Source organism: Salvelinus fontinalis, chromosome 38 (genome assembly GCF_029448725.1).
Source record: "Salvelinus fontinalis isolate EN_2023a chromosome 38, ASM2944872v1, whole genome shotgun sequence".
Taxonomy (NCBI): Eukaryota; Metazoa; Chordata; class Actinopteri; order Salmoniformes; family Salmonidae; genus Salvelinus; species Salvelinus fontinalis.
In genome coordinates, this window is record NC_074702.1 from 21172433 (window position 1) to 21191003 (window position 18571).

An 18571-nucleotide genomic window follows, 5' to 3' on the forward strand; every position below is an offset into this window, starting at 1 on the left:
ATGAGTTTCATAGAAATGATATATTGCTGGTCTTAAATAATAACTTACAAGGTCAAGTGAAATGTACGTCTTGAGGAACACCTTCAGTTTGAGAATCAACACACAACAACCTGTACACTGAGCATTTAAAAATACAGTACGTTTCTTCCCTGCGATGATGCAACAACCGAGTCACATTTGGGTATTTCCCTTCACACAAGACACAATTACACAAACGCATAAATAGCTTTTTTCCCTTTAAATCATTTATAACACAATTTAATTTTTGATTCTGGCTCTTGCTACAACATATCAATTGATCGCTATATAAATTAACAATATCAACAACAAACAAATAACAATAATAATAATACAAAAAGCTATCTCTTTTTATACAAATCTTGTTAGTTTACAGTATAAAATAATCTTATGCAAGTGAGACCTGGGGGTTGTTCAATATGTTCATCGTAGAGTTTATCCCTTAAGCTGGCAGGGTGAACATGCTTGTTTTGGTTGGTTTCCTGATTTTGAATGTCTGTGTGCTGCAACAGAGTGAAACACTGAGGCCATATTGGCTCAACACAGAGCCGGCCCCATCCTTTTCCTGAAGGTCCATGACAGTCTGGATAAAGGGTCCCTTGAGTGTCCAGTAACTAAAGAAGCGTAGCCACAAAGGCTTTCCCAAAGGTTCTCTTCCTCTTTTAAATACAAGGGTGATGTTTCCCTCCTGATTCCTATCCCATTTGAATGACAACATGGGCACCATCCTGTGAAAACACAAGGTAGTGCTGGACGAGTAAGAGCAGCCGACAGTGGAGTTCCAAACCCCAGTTTGTGATGGCCGGTATCTATCTCCCTCAGAGTGGATGAGGCCTCTACCTGACCCACCTGTCTTCTGAGAATCCCTTCAGTCCATCGTTGCCTGTCTGCAAATCCATTAATCACCCCACACTCACCCCCATGCCCCCCCCACTCCTCACTCCCCCAGGTATGGACTCTGAGTGCTAGGCAGTGTTGGTTGTTTGGCCCTCTCTCAGCCCCCTTCCCCTGGGGAACTAGGGTCACCGGCCGGGGCAGGCTGTGGGCTTGATGCAGCGGCCCTGGAACAGCACCAGGTTGGCTGGGCAGTGGCAGCCGGCCACGCAGGACTTGTGGCAGGGCCCGATCTCATTCCAGTTGTCACAGGTCTTGGTGCAGCCCGGGCCACAGGTGTCGTACACCGCTCCGTGTTTACACTGGGTCGCTGAGAAGATGGGAGTTGGTTAGACATAACTGCAGATCGCCTAACATGAATGGATTTCAGAGATACGTCGATCAATTCTGTTGAGCAAATTGAATGTGGGGGGAGTCCCCTGTTCCATGACGTTTAGTGATAGGCTGTGTGTGCTGTCACTCACCTATGCAGGCAGCCTCTGGCTTCCAGTAGACGGTGGCTCCCTCCCTCTCACAGGCCCGACTGTAGGCGATGAAGGACTCACAGTAACAGTTCTTATGCACCGGACACTCACACATGTCTGTTACACAGGACCTTGAGAGACAGAGGGAGAAAGAGAGAGAGATAAGACAAATAAATGTGGAAATAAATAGAATGAACTGGATTAAATGTATCTCCATACTAAGAGGGTTCCATATTCAACACAACATTGGACATTTTATGCACATTGGAGACAATCAAATATCACGTTTGCTATATGAACAAAATGTCACGAGACATTGTGACAAGGACAAATCTAGGACAAATCTCATTACAAATTAAGCTCCCCAACATTCCTGAGACACTCCAAGAACCACTGACCTAAAGAAGGAGGCAAAGTCCACCACCCGGTGACACTTCTGGAACTCCCAGGACTTGAGCTTCTGACACTCCCTGTGAGCGCGGAACCTGACCTTTACACTGCCGGGACAGAGGTACGAGGTGGGCCTCCTGACGGGCTGGGCACAAACCTCGTTCCCCTCCATGCGCCACGACTCTGCAAACTCATCCACCACGAACTTGAAGAGGCCGTCGCTGCCCATGGTGTCATCCCGCTTGTGTCCATTGTAGTTCCCACAGAGGCCGCAGAGACGACCGCGCAGGTGAGGAGCAGCCACCACCTCCACGAAGCTGTCCCCGTCCCACGTGATCTCCAGACCTGAGGGAGGGGAAGGAGGGAGAAAGAAAGAGACAAGAGAGTTATGCTTAAAAAAGGAGCTAAAATGCACTTTAGCAGTGTCCTTTAGGTTCCAATGAAGTTAACATGAATCCTGTCTAACCTGCAATGGTGGTGAGTTTGAGCAGGTATCCATCCAGGTCAATGTGGACCCCAGGGCCATGGTAGGGCAGGGCGATGCGTGTGCCGTTCCTCCTCACCGTTAGGTGCTGGTGCAGGCTGAGACTCAGCCCTCCTATCCTCAGCTCCACTGACTGGGTCCAGGAGTAGGAGCGGGTTCGCCTCGCATCGTTCCTCACCACAACCGTGAAGCCAGAGTCAGAGCCGGCGCTGTTTTCACCCCCGCCAGAGGGGGCGCCACCACAGTCTCGAGTTAGAACATACTGGCAGGTTCCTTGGAAGTTAAATGTGCGCCCGTCGAAGGTGTTGTAGTGGGGGTCGCCGAATACAGTGCACACGCCTGGCTCTGGAAGAAGTGATTGGAGGGAGAGAGAAAGGCGAGTGTGTTTAATTATGGGCATCAATTTGATCCAACTTGTTTTCTTGTATTTTGCATGAGAAATCTGTGCTTAATACAACATGACTAAATGTCTATTTGAGAGAAGACCAAGAAAGAAACAACCGCCACAAAACTGGAAAATGCAACCCACAAAGGTGTGTGAGGACCCAGCAGAGGAGAGTAACTTACTCACTTTCAGTGCAAACCGGGCAGCAGCCTGTCCTGTTCAGGATCTTATTCTAGAAGAGACAGACAGACCGTTACACAGACATAGAGAGAGATCAGCAGGCAGCCAGTCAGAGTGCAAGAGACAGACAGTCAACTGGACAGTTGGACACATTACACATTAATACCCACACACATAGACACAGACAGATACAACCAGTCAAACATGGACAGCCAGACAGTGAGACATTGATACAGACAATTGATACTCTCTGCCTGGTGTATGTGTGTGTTTGCTAGAGAGATGGTGGGGGGTACATTTCAACCTCCATCAGAGGTGCACATTTGAGAACTCTATCCCCTTCAACCTCCACTTACCTTTGCCCCAGGGCTGTCCTCATCCCTTACACCCCCCCCCCCCCCCCCCCCCCCCACACACACACACACACACCCTGGTCCCACCTGACCCCCATCACAGTGCACAAAGGGCTCTCCCTCTTTGAAGCTCTTTGAGAGATGGAGAGATTGGCTTTCAGGATCTAAATATAGGGAAGCTCTTCTTTACTGTCACTCAAACATCACCCAGACAAAGACCTGACTGGAGTGTCTCCTATGGGATGGAGGGGCCGACACATGGGTGACCGCACTGTGACCGCGTGACAGGTGAACGCTACATGACCACCAGGAAGGTATGATGAGTGGATGTTGTGATACTGTATGACAGGTGACCGCTATGTGACCAGATCTATATTGCAATTGACCGCTAGGTGACCGTGTCTCAGTTGGCTGTTATGTGACTATTACGACAGATGACCATGACTCAGTGACCAAGACACAAACACAGATGGCCGTTAGGGGATATACTACATGACTGTATAACAGGTGAACGCTGTGTGACCACTAGGAATCCATGACTAAGGCAGCCATATGTGACTGTAATTGTACTGTCTGACTAATGACCGTGTATGACAGTTCATTATACTACTATGTGACCATTATCTGCTCCATAACCATACGGGCGTGGTATATATGTGATGGTGGTGGGATGCTAGCTTAAAAAAGAATGACACCGAGTCTTTAATTTCGACTATATGAACGTATGAAAGAACAGATGACCACTACATTACCGTGCAACAAGCAACCGCTATGTGACCATAACAGGTCAAGGCTAGGTAACCATTGTAACCGTGTGAATGCTGGTCACTGACAGTATGAATAAGTAACTGATCAGTTGATCGCTGGAATGCAAAGAATCTACTACATCACCCCAAGACAGGTGACCGCCGTGGGAACTGGGACTGTTACTCAGCCCAAACAACTTGACAGCTGAAGCTATGGTTACTGTGGTAAGTTACTAGGGTCGTGCCTTGGCCCACTCACACTGTTCTGGCCCAGCTGAATTGTTTTTGACTCCTCCTTACCGCTCCACCCTAAATCAGCTTCCAGCCAGCTGCCTACTGTGACACCAACACGTCACACATGTGGGTTGAACATGTGGCGGTTAGTCACACACAGTAACTCTGTAACTTGGTAGAAAGCCTCTGTCTGTCTCAGCGGGAGGGGGACCAGATAGAAGGGGACGTGGTGAAGTGTGAAGTGTCTCATTTTGATGATTCAGGGAGAACAGAGAATAGGGTTCATTTGGACCCAGAATAGATATTTGCTTTAGTGTCTGACATTTTGGATTCACATCGGAATTGAGCAGTGGACAGTATCACTGAGACTGTGTTGGAGTGACAACATAAGTTTTCTGTAATCATTCGCAAGGAGATTCCTGCAAAAATATTATTTGAAGATGAAAAAATGTCCAGGGCTATGTCCTATAGATATAGGCAGTGTTCATAACATAAGTGCAAGTTGCGTATGGTGAAACAGCCACACTGTCCGCCACAGCGCATTTGTTCTCGTTTATATTTAGTTGATGAAACGGAAGAGAGGAGCAATCAGCATCGTGGTAAAACTTATTTGCAGGACATACTCTGCTGTTCTATCACGGGTCCAATGAAGAGAAAAACTGGGTTTGAAGTAACTTCTTTGTTGAAGTAATATCGCAAACGGACATGGCAATTTCACCGCTAAGGATTCCAGCTTTAAGGTGATAGGTAAAGTGAGCGAGCATGATTATTTTTTTAAAGTCTATTCTAATCGATGTTGTCATTCACATCAATTCATTGAAAAATTCCTGGAATGAAAAGGTGCAATACAAAGAGAGACAGTTTGTGATTGGGCCTTGAGCCTGTCACTCACCGAGGGGCAGCTGGTGATTGGCACACACTGCTTTGGCTGGCACTCAATGGCCCCCTTGACACAGGCACACAGGGTGCAGTTCACAGACGACCACATGTCTCCCTCCTAGAGCAGAGGAAGAAGCAGAGAGGGACCCAATCAACCACAACATCAATCAACTTATCAACGGCTGTATAAATATGCATATAAATGTCAGAATGAGGACAACTGCGTGGATAAGTATCAGTGTTGAATGTTGAGGCAATGGTAAGGTTCCATTTTCCCAGTTGATATCAAGGATGCAGCATTAGGACTTGTTGTCCCAGACAGTCTCACCCGGTAGATCTTGTTCCTAACCCGGCAGTACTTCACTTCCGCTACCTTCACAAAGGACAGACACGCCTCACAGCACTGGTCACCATGGCAACTGCCCGGCCGAGAGCAGCGCTTCCTACACACCACAGTGGAATTCTGGGAAGGTTTAGGGATACGAGGGAAGGAGAAGGAGTCAGTTATTGATGGTAACTTGGTGATATGGCACATACATTGAATAGAGTTCTGGGGCCTGGTTCCCTGGTTAGTTCTTACCTTGCAGGTACAGGTGGTGCAGTTGTCGTGCTTGAAAGAGGTGTCGTCCTCATAGACCTCACTGTGGAACAGACAACTCCCCATCGACAGGTCAAACACTTTCCTCTGACCTGACGAAGAGAGAGAGTGAAAGAAAACAAGAGATCAGCTTGATGATAATTATTCTGACTGTTAAGATGTTTTAATAATGTGTGATGTTTTAATAATAATTAATGAAATATGAATATGTTCTCCAGACTTCTATCAGAGAGTCCTATGAGGTATTTGATGAGATTGGGGTGTTACCGAGGCATTTGGGACAGCACTGTCCGGGCTGAGTGTGGCTCAGGTGGGCGGGGCATGAGAGGACAGGACACACATCCCTGACGCATAGGGTCCGCCCTCCCTGGAAGAACACAGCATATCAAATCAAATCGTTATTTCTCACATGCGCCGAATACAACAGGTGTAATGCTTACTTACAAGCCCTTAACCAACAATGCAGTTTTAAGAAAATATAGTTCAGAAAATATTTACTAAATAAACTAAAGTTAAACAAAATACCACAATAAAGTAAGAATAAGGAAGCTATATACATAGACGTTAAAACAATGCTGTATTCATCTTCTCTTATGCATTACTCAACTTATCTCCACTTAATGACCGTTTCCCTTACACAATATCATTTGTACCTTTGTCTGCACCTGTGAAACCCAGATTACTACCATCAACAGCTCACAAACACAACTACTCTAGATGCCAGATGGTTGTCACAGTTCCCCCTGGCCTTGTAGCAGTGTGCCCTCATTAACGGCTGGTACAAGACACAGTGTACACTAGTCCCACTGAGGCGTTAATGTGTTTACAGACTCACCTCACAATGTGTTTACTCACTCACCTCCCCTGTTTGTTTACTCAGGGGAGGAGGAGGGGGACTGTGAGTCCCCTGAGAGCCAAGACAAACTCATTTGGACCACAGAGGGGCCAGTCACTGTACTGTGGGGACTGGAGACATGCATGTCTATACAGTGTATACTCACAGTGCAGGTGCATTTAATACAGGGTTTTCCCTCAGGGTGAAACTCTTCCCTCTCTTTGTACAGACGGCCCTCCAAGATACAGCCTGGAACAGAAGAGACACACAGGTTAGCTTTATTATCGATGTATTCCTTTTTCACACACACGCACACATGCACACACTCACTCGGGCACGTTGGACAGCACTTCTTGGGGTGAATCTTGGGGTTCCTGCAGTGGACGACACATTGTGCTTCCGCTTCAGTTACGACACCTTCCTGTCAAAACCAGGAAGCAATTAAAACAAGTGATTTATTTATTATTGTTCGAGCAAATTTCCTACAACATATTCCCAGCAGCATACATGTCCAGTCCTAGGCTACGTACATCAGTGAATATTCTGCTGCATACCTCTCATTCCTGTATTAGACAAATTCGTCTCTCGGTTGCTTAGCGGTTTGAATCCCGTTTCAGTTATGTAAGGCATGTACTACGTAAGCAGGATATTAGATAGGGACATACCATTCTGCATCTCACATATGCATCTATTCTACACACTGGGACACCTCTGATCACTCACTGGAAATATACCTGAAAAAATATCCTGAATCAACAAGATATTCAATGAGAACCACCAACTGAAGCTCAGAAACACACACACACACACCTCCCTTGTTGGGCAGATCTCAGTAGTCTGCCATGTGTTTAGTTCAATAGAAGTGACATGTATTATACATACCCTAGGATTGTTAGAAGTAGGAGTGTTAGAACTAGGGACCTCAACACATTGTTTGTGTGTGAGGTCTGGATACTGGTTAGACCACCCCTCCCTTTCCCTCTGCGTGGGTATCTTGGGGATGGAGTAAATGAGTGGTGTGTGGAGCTCAGCTTTTTTCGCACTCCACCCTTCAACACGCAGACTAACACATAGCTTAGTTTGACTGGACCTCCCCAATGCTGGAGCTGACACTCCCTCACACAGCTGTGTCCACTGCCATTTTATTTTGTTTTATTTTTTACATTTAACCTTTATTTAACTAGGCAAGTCAGTTAAGAACAAATTCTTAATATATATTTACAATGACAGCCATTGACTTACAGTGTTCAGATCTGTGCATGTGTTTTGAGTGGTATTGTGGGACCCTGTGAGTGTGTGGTGTGTATACAGTAAGTGAGGTTGGGTGTACATGTGGTTTGAGTGTGTTTTGAGGAGACGTGTGGGGTTAGTCTTGTGAGGTAGACACTGGGTTGGGAAGGCTTGGAAACAGATGGGTGGACTGTACTGCCAAGTTCACCTGGCTCCTCTCCCAAAGATATTGAGACATATATCATCCTCCTTTATCTTTCTATCCCTCTCCTTCACTCTCTCTCTCTCTCTCTCTCAGCCCCCCCAACTTCATCTGCCTTTCTTTCTCTTTATGTCTCTTCTTCCTCCAACCCCGTGGCTATCTGTCCACTGTCTCTTTTTCTCTCCCTCAACTCTCGTTCCCTCTCCAACTCTTGTGTCTCTGTCTGCGTCATTCAGCCTCCCACTCTAAATGTATGCCTATCTTTCCCTAGATCCTCATTTATCTTTCTCCCTTTCTTCATTAATCTCTCTCTCCCTTTCCACCCGTCTCTCTTTCACTCACTCCCCCTCTGTCTGTTTGCCTCTTTTCCACTCACTCCCCTCTATCTTTCCCTCTCCCTGTCTGCCTCTCTCTTAGTTCTCCCTCTTTCCTTCTCTCCGTCATTTACTTTACATTCCCTCTACTTACTTTTCTCATCATCATATCTCTCTGTCTTTAACCCTCCCTTTCTCTCTTTCATTTCTCTGTGTGACACTCACCTGACAGCGGCGAGAGATGCAGGGCTTGAGGGAGCTGGTCCAGGAGACAGAACTATTATAGGACTCTCCATCCAGCTGACAACCTAGAGAGTGAAAGGGGAAGAATAGAGAGAGAGAGGGAGGGAGAGTGAGAGAGAGAAAGTTAGCACTCCAAACCTGGATGTGAATGTTTACTAGTTCGTGGAAACTAAAAGTCTACAGGGAGCACTAAATGGACCACATGTGTGAACATAGAGCTGTTTGCCTCTCCAGACCATAAGTGTTGAGACAGATTTAACACAGGGTTATAAATCCACTGTATGCGATGCCTGGAGGGAGTCTGTCTGCCACCACCGTCAGAGCCAGCTGGCTATAGTGCCCCCTATGGCTTGGGAAGACCTTTCTTTGATTGTCATGATTTGGCATAGTGATGGTGAGGTTTAGTAGTCTCGACACTGTCAGATATGTGCAATTCAGACACTTGAGACAGACAGGCATGCACACACTCTGACAACCCCAATCCATTATATAGATGTATCAAGATACCAGAACATGTTGTTGTGAACTGTCCAGGTCCATTCCAAGGGCATGATAAAAACACCATGTGAAATGGGCGTGGGCCTGAGATCCACTATGAGCAATCACAACGCTCCAGATACACCACCCACAGTCAATAAGGGACTAAATGAATACGCTCTTCAATTTCAACAGATATAGGGTTGTCTGGTATTGGAAACACAGCAAAAGCATTCCTATGATAAAACCATTGCATTGAGTGTTTGAACAGTGGGAAGTTTTCGTGCTGACACGAGCAAGTTCCTGTTCTAAATGTAGACATGGTCATGAATAAAACCCAAAGTCAACCACAATGGAGGAACAATAGGCACTAATACCGTTCACTATGACAACATGGGGCTTTTCATGGTCGACTTAAGCGAGCTCCACCTCTTTTTATTTAAATTAACTCTAGTCTCGTATAATCTTGACCGCAAACAAAGGACCGCGCCCCTGATCATGAGGTGGTCAATGCAGTGGACCGTGTCCAAGGTGACCCCAACACTACGCGACCCCTGTGTGTTCTGACCGGGAGGTGAATGAGTGCAGTCCTAGTCTGGGAGGTTGAGAGGTGCAGCGGCTTGTAAACTAGGCTTATTTCTGTGCCCCATAAACCCAACGCTGAACCCCAACGGGTCCCAACCCGTCCCAGAGAGGAGAAGTCCACCACTGCAGCTGTGTGTGTGTGTGTGTGTGTGTGTGTGTGTGTGTGTGTGTGTGTGTGTGTGTGTGTGTGTGTGTGTGTGTGTGTGAGAGAGAGAGAGAGAGAGAGAGACGCTGGCAAACAGTGTGAGAAAGAATAGGTCTGAAGACTTAAATACGATCCGCTGTATGCCTGTCACATGTTTGTGGGTTATGTGAGTAGAAGCCTGGAAAATAATAGCTATATGTGTTTGTGTATGTAGCAATTTACCCTCAAGCAGAATCTTCAATTGGTCTGATACAGTACACATACACACGTATAGTAACTATTGTGCTGTGGGAAGAAAAAACTATTCCTCATTCCTCCACAAGGAGGCAGTAGTGGTTAAATAAGTAGGTTGACCAGTGCAGCTGGACACAGTCTTCTACAGTGGGACTCAAGCGGTCATGTCACCCTCACTCCTACAGGTAGCATCAATGACCGTCAAACAACATCACTGCAATGCTGCAGCAAGGTCTATACATCAACACTAAAGAGATCCACATATAGACCTAACTCACTCCACTAGACAAAGTTCCAAGTATATTGGTCTCGCTGAGACTACAGAACAGTACATGCATCCCCTAACCTTCGACCTCATGTTTTCATGGTGATGAGAGTAGTAGAGTGTGTGTGCTGCTCACCTTTGCATCTCTCACAGCAGGCTCCTGTCTGTTTGACCACCAGAGCACAGTCCTCAGACACCAGGGGACACTTCTCCTGTTTACAGTCTGCCTTCCCCTTCTGATGGAGAGGGGGAGGGTGGGAGGGTAGAGAGATAGAGATCGAAAGAGAGAGGGGGGAGGAAAGAGAGAAAGAAAGAGACGGAGGGATGGAGGGAGAGAAAGAGAAGATGCTTTTTGATTGCCATCAGTGTATTCACATTAAAGTGTCCTACACATTCTTTGTCGACACACTCCCTTTTTACAGGCTAAAATGAATTCTGGTTACATGTACTTTATGCTGATGTTCTCTTTCTCTCTTCTCAATTTATATACAACCCCACTTTATATACTCGCTTACCCATTATCCCTTTGCCACTAGCTTTATACACTCCCTTTATATAGTCCCCATTTACTCAGTGCAACCAAACTGGACTGTATAATGAGTCAACTTCAAAGCCTGACCGTGGACCATATAACTAAAATAAAACTAGGCGGTTTTATTTACAGAGAGCCTTCACTGGTTCCCTAACCACGCTGGTTTGGGTGATGCCATCAGTGAAGGCGAGAGAAGGCCGGCGAGAGGCGAAGGCACATGGAATCCATACATAGTCTCTGTAAAGCTCTCCCCAAACCTCTGGCTTAAATCGTAGAGATTTTCATATATGATGCCAGATATATATATAAATGAGATATATATATAAATGAGAGAGAGAGAGAGAGAGAGAGAGAGAGAAAGAGAGAGAGAGAGAGAGAGGAGAGAGAGAGAGAGAGAGAGAGAGAGAGAGAGAGGAGAGAGGAGAGAGTGAGCGAGAGAGAGAGAGAGAGAGAGAGAGAGAGAGAGAGAGAGAGAGAGAGAGGTTATGTGTCTTCTGACGACCACAGTTATCTCCAGTAGTGTCATAGAGGTCACGTATTTGTCCTTGAATCTTTATGTCTCTCCACACCTGTGCTTTGGAGCCATTCCACTCGGCAGCCATTAACACTAAGTGGTGTGAAGAGGTTTGACCTCTCTCAGCAAAGGTCAGGGGTCAAATCAGGTCACCACGCCTCATAAACACTCAACATACCGTGCACTTTCTGAAGCTTCTTACTGGTCTACTAGTGGTATGTCATGGCTTCTAATAGGCCAACGGGTGGTCTTAGGATTGTTATTGGACTACTGCTAGTCTCTTGTAATAACTAGAGAAATATTTGACCTGAGGGGTAATGACATGTTGATAGGTTAATGTGACCATCTAAAAAGATATATGTAGAGTATGTAAGATGCATTGATCCCTGACATGATGGTCATGTGCTGTGGAAAGATTATCACTAGATGGCGACAGCACAGTCAGTTTCACTGTCTCCATTTGCCAACTTCAGATAATCAAAATGTGTTCAGTCAAACCATGATCTACGGATAATTTCTCTCTCCCTCCCTCCTAATCTCTCTCCCAATCTTTTCCACTATCACTCTCTCTCTCATTCTGACCTCAGAGGGCATGCCAAAACAAGCTGACAGGCTCGTCAGCCGCCGTGTCGTCGGTCTTTCATGGAAGGATGGAGAGATCACTAAAAGGCTCTTCAGAGAAGCACTCAAATCAAAGGCTTATTTAAACCTGGATTCCTTGCCCTCGTGACCCTTCACCTCCCTCCAAAACAAACAGGTCACAACCCCACAGGAGCAGCAGTTGTGGCTTAAAACTGGATGAAAAAAGATAAGGGCAACAATATATACATTTCACTGATAAGTCACAAGCCTATCCAAGAAGTAGGCCTATTCCTGCACCAGTAGTAGAAAGTGAATGGTGCTGAATGAACTGAATGTAACTTTTGGCTCCGATGTGTAGGTAGACTAGCTCCATGACTTTTCTTTGAATTCAGATGGTTGTTGTCCTATCCTTATTTATGTCCTGGCAGGTAGCCTAGCAGTTAGAATATCTGATCCGTTAAGGTGAAAATCTGTTGATGCGCCCTTGAGCAAGGCACTTAACCCTATTTAATCCAGGGGAGCCGTACTACAGTGGAGGCTGCTGAGGGGAGGACAGAAACCATGTGTTTGATGAATTTGTATACCATTCCACTGATTCAGCTCCAGCCATTAACACGAGCCCATCCTCCCCAATTAAGGTACCACCAACCTCCTGTGCCGTACTACTATGGCTGTCCCTGTAAAACAACAGATTTCACTGCACCTATCTTGTGTGTGACAATAAAACATATATACAGTACCAGTTAAAAGTTTGGACACACCTACTCATTCCAGGGTTTTTCATTATTTTTACTATTTTCTACATTGTAGAATAATAGTGAAGACATCAAGACTATGAAATAACACATATGGAATCGTGTAGTAACCAAAAAAAGTGTTAAACAAATCAAAATATATTTTAGATTTTTCAAAGTAGATACCCTTTGCTTTGATGACACCTTTGCACACTGTTGGTATTCCCTCAACCAGCTTCATGAGGTAGTCACCTGGAATGCATTTCAATTAACAGGTGTGTCCAAACTTTTGACTGGTACTGTATTATTGTTATTTAACCTTTATTTAATAAGGCAAGTCAACTAAGAACAAATTCTTATTTTAAAATGACAGCCTACCCCGGACGACGCTGGGCCAATTGTGCGCCGCACTACGGGACTCCCGATCACGGACGGTTGTGATACAGCCTGGATATTTTTTTTGTCTCTACCCCTCTATTAGAAGTATCCTGGAAGGTCCAATTGCAAAGCTGCTCTGGCGATTCTCTAACACCATCTTTGCTCTATAGACCACTGGGAGAACTGAAGGGGATGGAGAAAGAGAGTGGAAAATAAAGGAGGATTGTGTCTTCTAGACTACACTCTTAGAAAAAAAGGGTTCCAAAATGGTTCTTCAGCTGTCCCCATAGGATAACCCTTTTTGGTTCCCGATAAAAACCCTTTTGGGTTCCATGTAGAATCCTCTGTAGAAAGGGTTCTGCATGGAACACAAAAGGGTTCTACCTGCAACCAAAAAGGGTTATTCAAAGGTTCTCCTATGGGGACAGCTGAAGAACCCATTAAGGTTCTAGATAGCACCTTTTTTCTAAGAGTGTAGAGATATCAATACTGACAACGCCAGGGGCAGAGGTAAAGACTGTAAATGTACACGGTGAGTATTGATCTCCATGTTTGTGGAGCGGTTGGAACAGGAAAGGACCTTTGGCTTCCCAAATGTTTGCCGATCACTGGTCAGCCCACTGAGCTCATCAATCACTGCTACTGAGAAAGAGGAGAGGGGGCAAAAAGCAAGGGAGAGTAGTAGATAGCAGGTTAACGAGAGCTGCCTCCTGGCTGTCTGTATATAATGTTTAGCGAGCGGGAGGCAGATTCCTGCGTCTTGTGAGATGGCTGGCGAAAAGAATGGCTTCTCTGTGTGCCTCAGTTTCCGCCAGTGAAGGGCCATTAACAAGTACTCCGCCGCAACTGGGAGCCTGTGAGTGACACTAGAGCCCTGACAGCTCACCCCCCACCCTTTAAAATCTGCTAACCCCCCTAAAAGACAGCATGGCGACACAAGTGTCTTTCAGGCTGGCCTCCCTCCCCTGCGAGGCACTCTGGGGCCAGTGACATGATGGACGGGCCAAGATGAAAGGCTAGCCGTGGCCCTCTGATGACTGATAGCATTCAGCAGGGCTCCTAGTGATGGAAGCCTGATAAGGAGGTGGTTAGCAGAGGGAGACATAGCAAAGAGACTATCAGAGCCACTAGAAACAGCCGAGGCAGCACGGCCACAGTAGCGTGCACAGTGCACACATAAATATATAACCTTGCACGCACACACACACTGTTTCTCTGTTTCACATAGGGCAAATACCCTGCAAGTCAAACACAACATTTGTAGAAACTTCCTCACAACATGACACTTAAAGAGGGACTAAAAAGACAGGCGAGGGATAGCATTATTGAATCTGGCTTCTGGTGACAGAAAAGCCTCTTACTTGCATTCTCAACCCATAAAACAATGACCTTCAAAGCAAGGAGAGACAGAGGTCAAAGAGCAAATGTTCCAGGAAAGACGCCTCCTTTCACATGTGTAACGTTAGCCTCGATTTAACAGACATTCGGGGCAAAGTCAGCATAAAGACAAGGACGTCTTTAAACAAACAATGCCATTTTGTTTAAAAGCCAGTGTGGGCTTAGAGGGGAAATAATTACATAGCTAGACTACTGCTCTTATTGAAACATTATTCATCATTCTTTGTGATTAATAGAAAAAACAGTACAGGCCTAGTTGCCCACTTAGGCCTACAACTCCGCTTTAGACTATACATAATTAGGCCTCAATATGAATATTAAAGCTATTCAGTCAAGCGCAGAGGCAAGAATTACGCACAACAATTGAGTTTTGTTCCTCCTCCGTGGAACCTACGTGCCAACAACAAATAGGGATGCTCAATGTCAACTAACAATTACCTTCCCTAACACCATTTGAAAGTTATTTAGCAAGAATTGGGATTTGTTCTCACCAGACAGACGCAGGTGATGCACGGGTTGTCCGTTATGTTGGGTATGTGGAGCACCTCTCCTTCGTTCTCGCAGCTGGCTTCTGTACCTGAGAAGGGCGCGAGGAGAGAGGCAATAAATTCGCGCCTTTTCATCTTCATTGACGTGATAAAACAGGGAAACAAGACGCCACAGAGAAGATATGTCATGGACAGGCTCGCCATATTCGAATTGTGCTTTTTCTTTAGGCCTAACGGGAATTGCACCGGCTATGCCATAACGGTGAGGTATATTTTGTAGACGTTAAAATAAGTAGTTCATATTTCTAATTGATTTTTATTATATAGGCTATAGCCTATAACTTTTTCTAAATGACGAAATATTAGATCAACTTACCTCAGAATATTTTTGTCAGAGTGACTTAATTTAGATGAGACATAACATTTTTAGTTGAGCAGGGTAGTGGCAGCCAGGGTAAGTGTTGGGGGGAAAATTTGGTGACAAAGTGGTTTCTGTGAGAATTGGACCAGGGCAATTACCCCGACAGTAGCGTACCCTACAACCTTCGCGTGTAATTAAACCAGCACAGTTTTAAGTGATTGTGGGGAAACCCAACACTTTAGCCTCAATCCAATGAGGCTTTTCTTCTTTTATAAAGCAGAGATGAATAGCCCTATAAATGTTGTTTACTCTAAATCCACCTCTTGCAGCCGAGCACAGTGACAGGGCGCATTTGTCTTTCTACAACCAGACAACTTTCCTCTTCCACGAAAACGGTGCGTTCAACCCGGGTCCTGCAGGGAAAACAATAGACAGATGATATACCGCATATTTCGAATACCAGGTAGCGACACGCCATGGGAATTTGATGGTAGCCTACTCAGTTGATACCGATACGCAGGTTTTTCTTTCCCCTGAAATAAATGATCATGTTTGCACGATGATAAGGCGCCAGGTGACTTGGATACTGACCTCGACAGCACGACCCAACGCGAGTTTCCAAAACAACAGTAGATGGGCAAATTATACTGGTAATCCAATGCTCCTGTCATAAAGTTTCAAACGAGCCCGGGGGTACCAGTTACCCGACAGAACATGTTTTTTTCACTCAACTTTTAACGTCAATCCAATGACATTGTGACATTTGTTGTTGATTTAACGTTGATTTCACGTTAGTTTTGATTTACATTTGGTTGAATTGTCAACTAACGTTAGACATTGAGCTAACGTCTGTGCCGAGTGGGAAGTAACGGGAAAAGTGAATAGCCTACCTCTAGGCCTATAGGCTAGCTTTTGGGCTTTTTTCTTGTTTTTGTCAATTGCTTGACATGTTTTGAAACTAAATAGGCCAAGTCAATGTATCTTACCTGTAATTAAAGGCGAGGAGGACTGTGGCATTTGGAACAGTAAAAACACGAATAAAAAGCTGCAGGTGAACGAAAGTTCCAAGGCGCTCGAGCAGCAATATAACATCATCCTAAAATTGTTCCAGTAAAAAAAGAAGGAAAAAAAGAAAATGGTATGCTAGAATATACATATATATATATATATATATCCCCATGAGTTGGTGTGCGAATGAAAACCCTAGAATATATGGGACTCCAGCATAATTGCCCCCATTCAGGCTACTATAGCGTTCTTCAGTTGGTTTTGTTCCAGCCCATAACCTTCAGTTTGTCAAAATGCTAAACGACATCCCGTGTCCTCCGGCATCCGACAATCGACATGACACATGAAAATTACAATGACAATGCGGTGCGGACAGCCAGGCGACAGTCCGCATGTCGCGTCAAGGAGCGCTCTTGTGTTCCAAAAACAAGTGCAGGGGTTAGAAAATGTTTCCAAAAAATGAAAAACAAAGTTCATAAGAGATTAAAATAAAACAGATGCGTATAATAAAAAGACAAATAAAACTATTTGGAAATAAATTCCCCAAATAGCCTAAAGATATACTCGTAATTAAATGTCTTCAAAAATCCTCATATTTGGCAATATCAAAAATATACAGATGTTGTCAAGTGCTAAAAGAAACCGGTTGCGTTTAGAATTGTAGGTCCGTTTTGCGCCGAGATGCTGTCCAACTGTCTCAGGTTTAGTAGCGGGCTTGAGGTTAGGCTACACGAGCCGGCACTGGTCTCTCACTCGCGAGAAGCGAACCACCTCCAGCCCAAAGTTATAGTAAACTGCTCCTACTGAGGCGCACGGCGATGCCAGCGTAATAGAAACCCTACTACTCCAGTTAAACATACCCGCAGGGTGCAGGAACCTCCTCCAAACAAAACGAGAACGGCCCCTCAATATTTCAATTGTTGCGGGGGGTTTAATAATCCGAGTGATTTGAAGTACAATCTTGCCCGCTGCTCCCGGCTGGCTGCAGCTCTGGTAATGAAACACTCCGTACAATACCGCGCTGTGAGAGAACCACCTACTGCAATCAGATCTCGAGGCTGGATCTCGTTTCACTACAAACAAGCCTGGATACACAACATGCGATTCACCTGTCTTTACTGTTAATCTCTGCTGCGCTCTCTCAACACCGTCACGCTGCAAAACAGGGTGAAACGCAGAATGGAACAACGAAAATTCCCTAATGAGGGCACTTTGTATCAAGGTGGGGTTTCTGCGCCGCTCGAGATGCCGGTGGACCAAGCGTCATCCCACAATTGTTTATCTCTCCCCACCCGCATTGATGGGGAGCACCACAATGTCTGTCTGTTCAGTATCATACATTTTACATTTTCCAGTCATATCCTCAATGCAACACTTATTTGATAAATTAGGCATTTTCTTTGTTTGACCCCACTTCAAAGGTCTGATGTCAATTCAGTATATATAATCTATAACATTTCAATAGCCTATAATAAGGGCACATATCTAGTTTAGGCTACATTAACCAGCTTGCATGACATGAAGTTTCTGTTACTGTTGTTTGAGACAGATTTAGAAATCGACACCTTTTAAAACAGTTTGTCACTCTTAAAATTGTGCTTCTGAAGAACCTCAAATGGGAAGGAAAAGCATTTCTTCAAAGAACCAATTATGACCAAACCCTGTATTTACAGCATTTAACTGTCAATGAACAATGTTTTATTTTATCTAATTGCATTGCTCTTGTTACTTCGCATTGTAAACATGCCACGAGTGACGAGTAAACTTAGTGAATGTGTGTGTGTGTGTGTGTGTTAGAAAGGGAGTGTGTGTCACTGTCTTTGTGTCGACAGTGTGTGTGTGCATTCAGCAGTACAGATGAACGTTGTGTTAATATTGAACGCAAGATGGCGCCAAAGAGCACCCTTTTGAAGTAGAGGTGTCTATTCCCAAATTCTCCGCAAGATTATTACAGATGCCGAGTTGAAACAGTTATTTATTTAACTGTGCCATAAATGACCCTCTTCCGCTCCAAAACGACATAGGCCTATTGCACTGTCGTAATTCAGATTCCTTAGTATGGTCCTTTGTAGCTCAGTTGGTAGCGCATGGTGCTTGTAACGCTAGGGTAGTGGGTTTGAATCACGGGACAACTCATAAGTACGTTTTGGATAAAAGCGTATGCTAAATGGCATATATTATTATATTATAGAGCAGGGAGGGATGGGCAACTTTGATGGAGTCGGGGGACACAAAAAAACGGAACTCGTCATGAGGGGCCGCAGCAGCTCCCCTCGTCACAGTGAATATATATATATATATATATATATATATATATATATATATATATATATATATATATATATATATTTTGTTTAAAAGTACATTTCCTGCAATTCTACACATTTTGCCATGGGGTGTAAAGAAAATTTCAATTTTAAA

At 44.8% G+C, this 18571-nt stretch overlaps 1 protein-coding gene across 2 annotated transcripts; it reads right to left on the reverse strand.

Annotated features, from left to right (window-relative positions):
- Position 1: 1 nt before the first annotated feature.
- LOC129838103 (BMP-binding endothelial regulator protein-like) lies at positions 2 to 17396 on the reverse strand. 2 transcript variants are annotated; one of them, XM_055904828.1, is made up of 15 exons: positions 16129 to 17396; positions 14785 to 14870; positions 10292 to 10388; positions 8432 to 8514; positions 6791 to 6881; positions 6627 to 6709; positions 5893 to 5992; positions 5608 to 5717; positions 5356 to 5490; positions 5041 to 5145; positions 2822 to 2867; positions 2233 to 2595; positions 1775 to 2111; positions 1377 to 1507; positions 2 to 1222 (listed from the first exon to the last, which is right to left on the reverse strand). In XM_055904828.1, exons 1-15 carry the CDS (start codon positions 16235 to 16237, stop codon positions 1041 to 1043), a joined length of 2058 nt encoding a protein of 685 aa, XP_055760803.1. In that variant the 5' UTR covers positions 16238 to 17396; the 3' UTR covers positions 2 to 1040. The 2 variants fall into 2 exon arrangements, with proteins under 2 accessions (XP_055760803.1, XP_055760802.1); XM_055904827.1 differs by having other exon boundaries at positions 10292 to 10391.
- Positions 17397 to 18571: the final 1175 nt, after the last annotated feature.

Coding starts and splice junctions, on each gene's coding strand:
- LOC129838103 (XM_055904827.1), bottom strand. CDS start 16,237: ATGATGTTATATTGCTGCTCGAGCGCCTTGGAACTTTCGTTCACCTGC. Junction 6,710..6,790: donor GTGCTGTCCAACGTGCCCGA/GTGAGTGTGTGC, acceptor CTTCTGTTCCAG/GCTGTATCTTGGAGGGCCGT. Junction 5,993..6,626: donor GTATTAAATGCACCTGCACT/GTGAGTATACAC, acceptor GTGTTCTTCCAG/GGAGGGCGGACCCTATGCGT.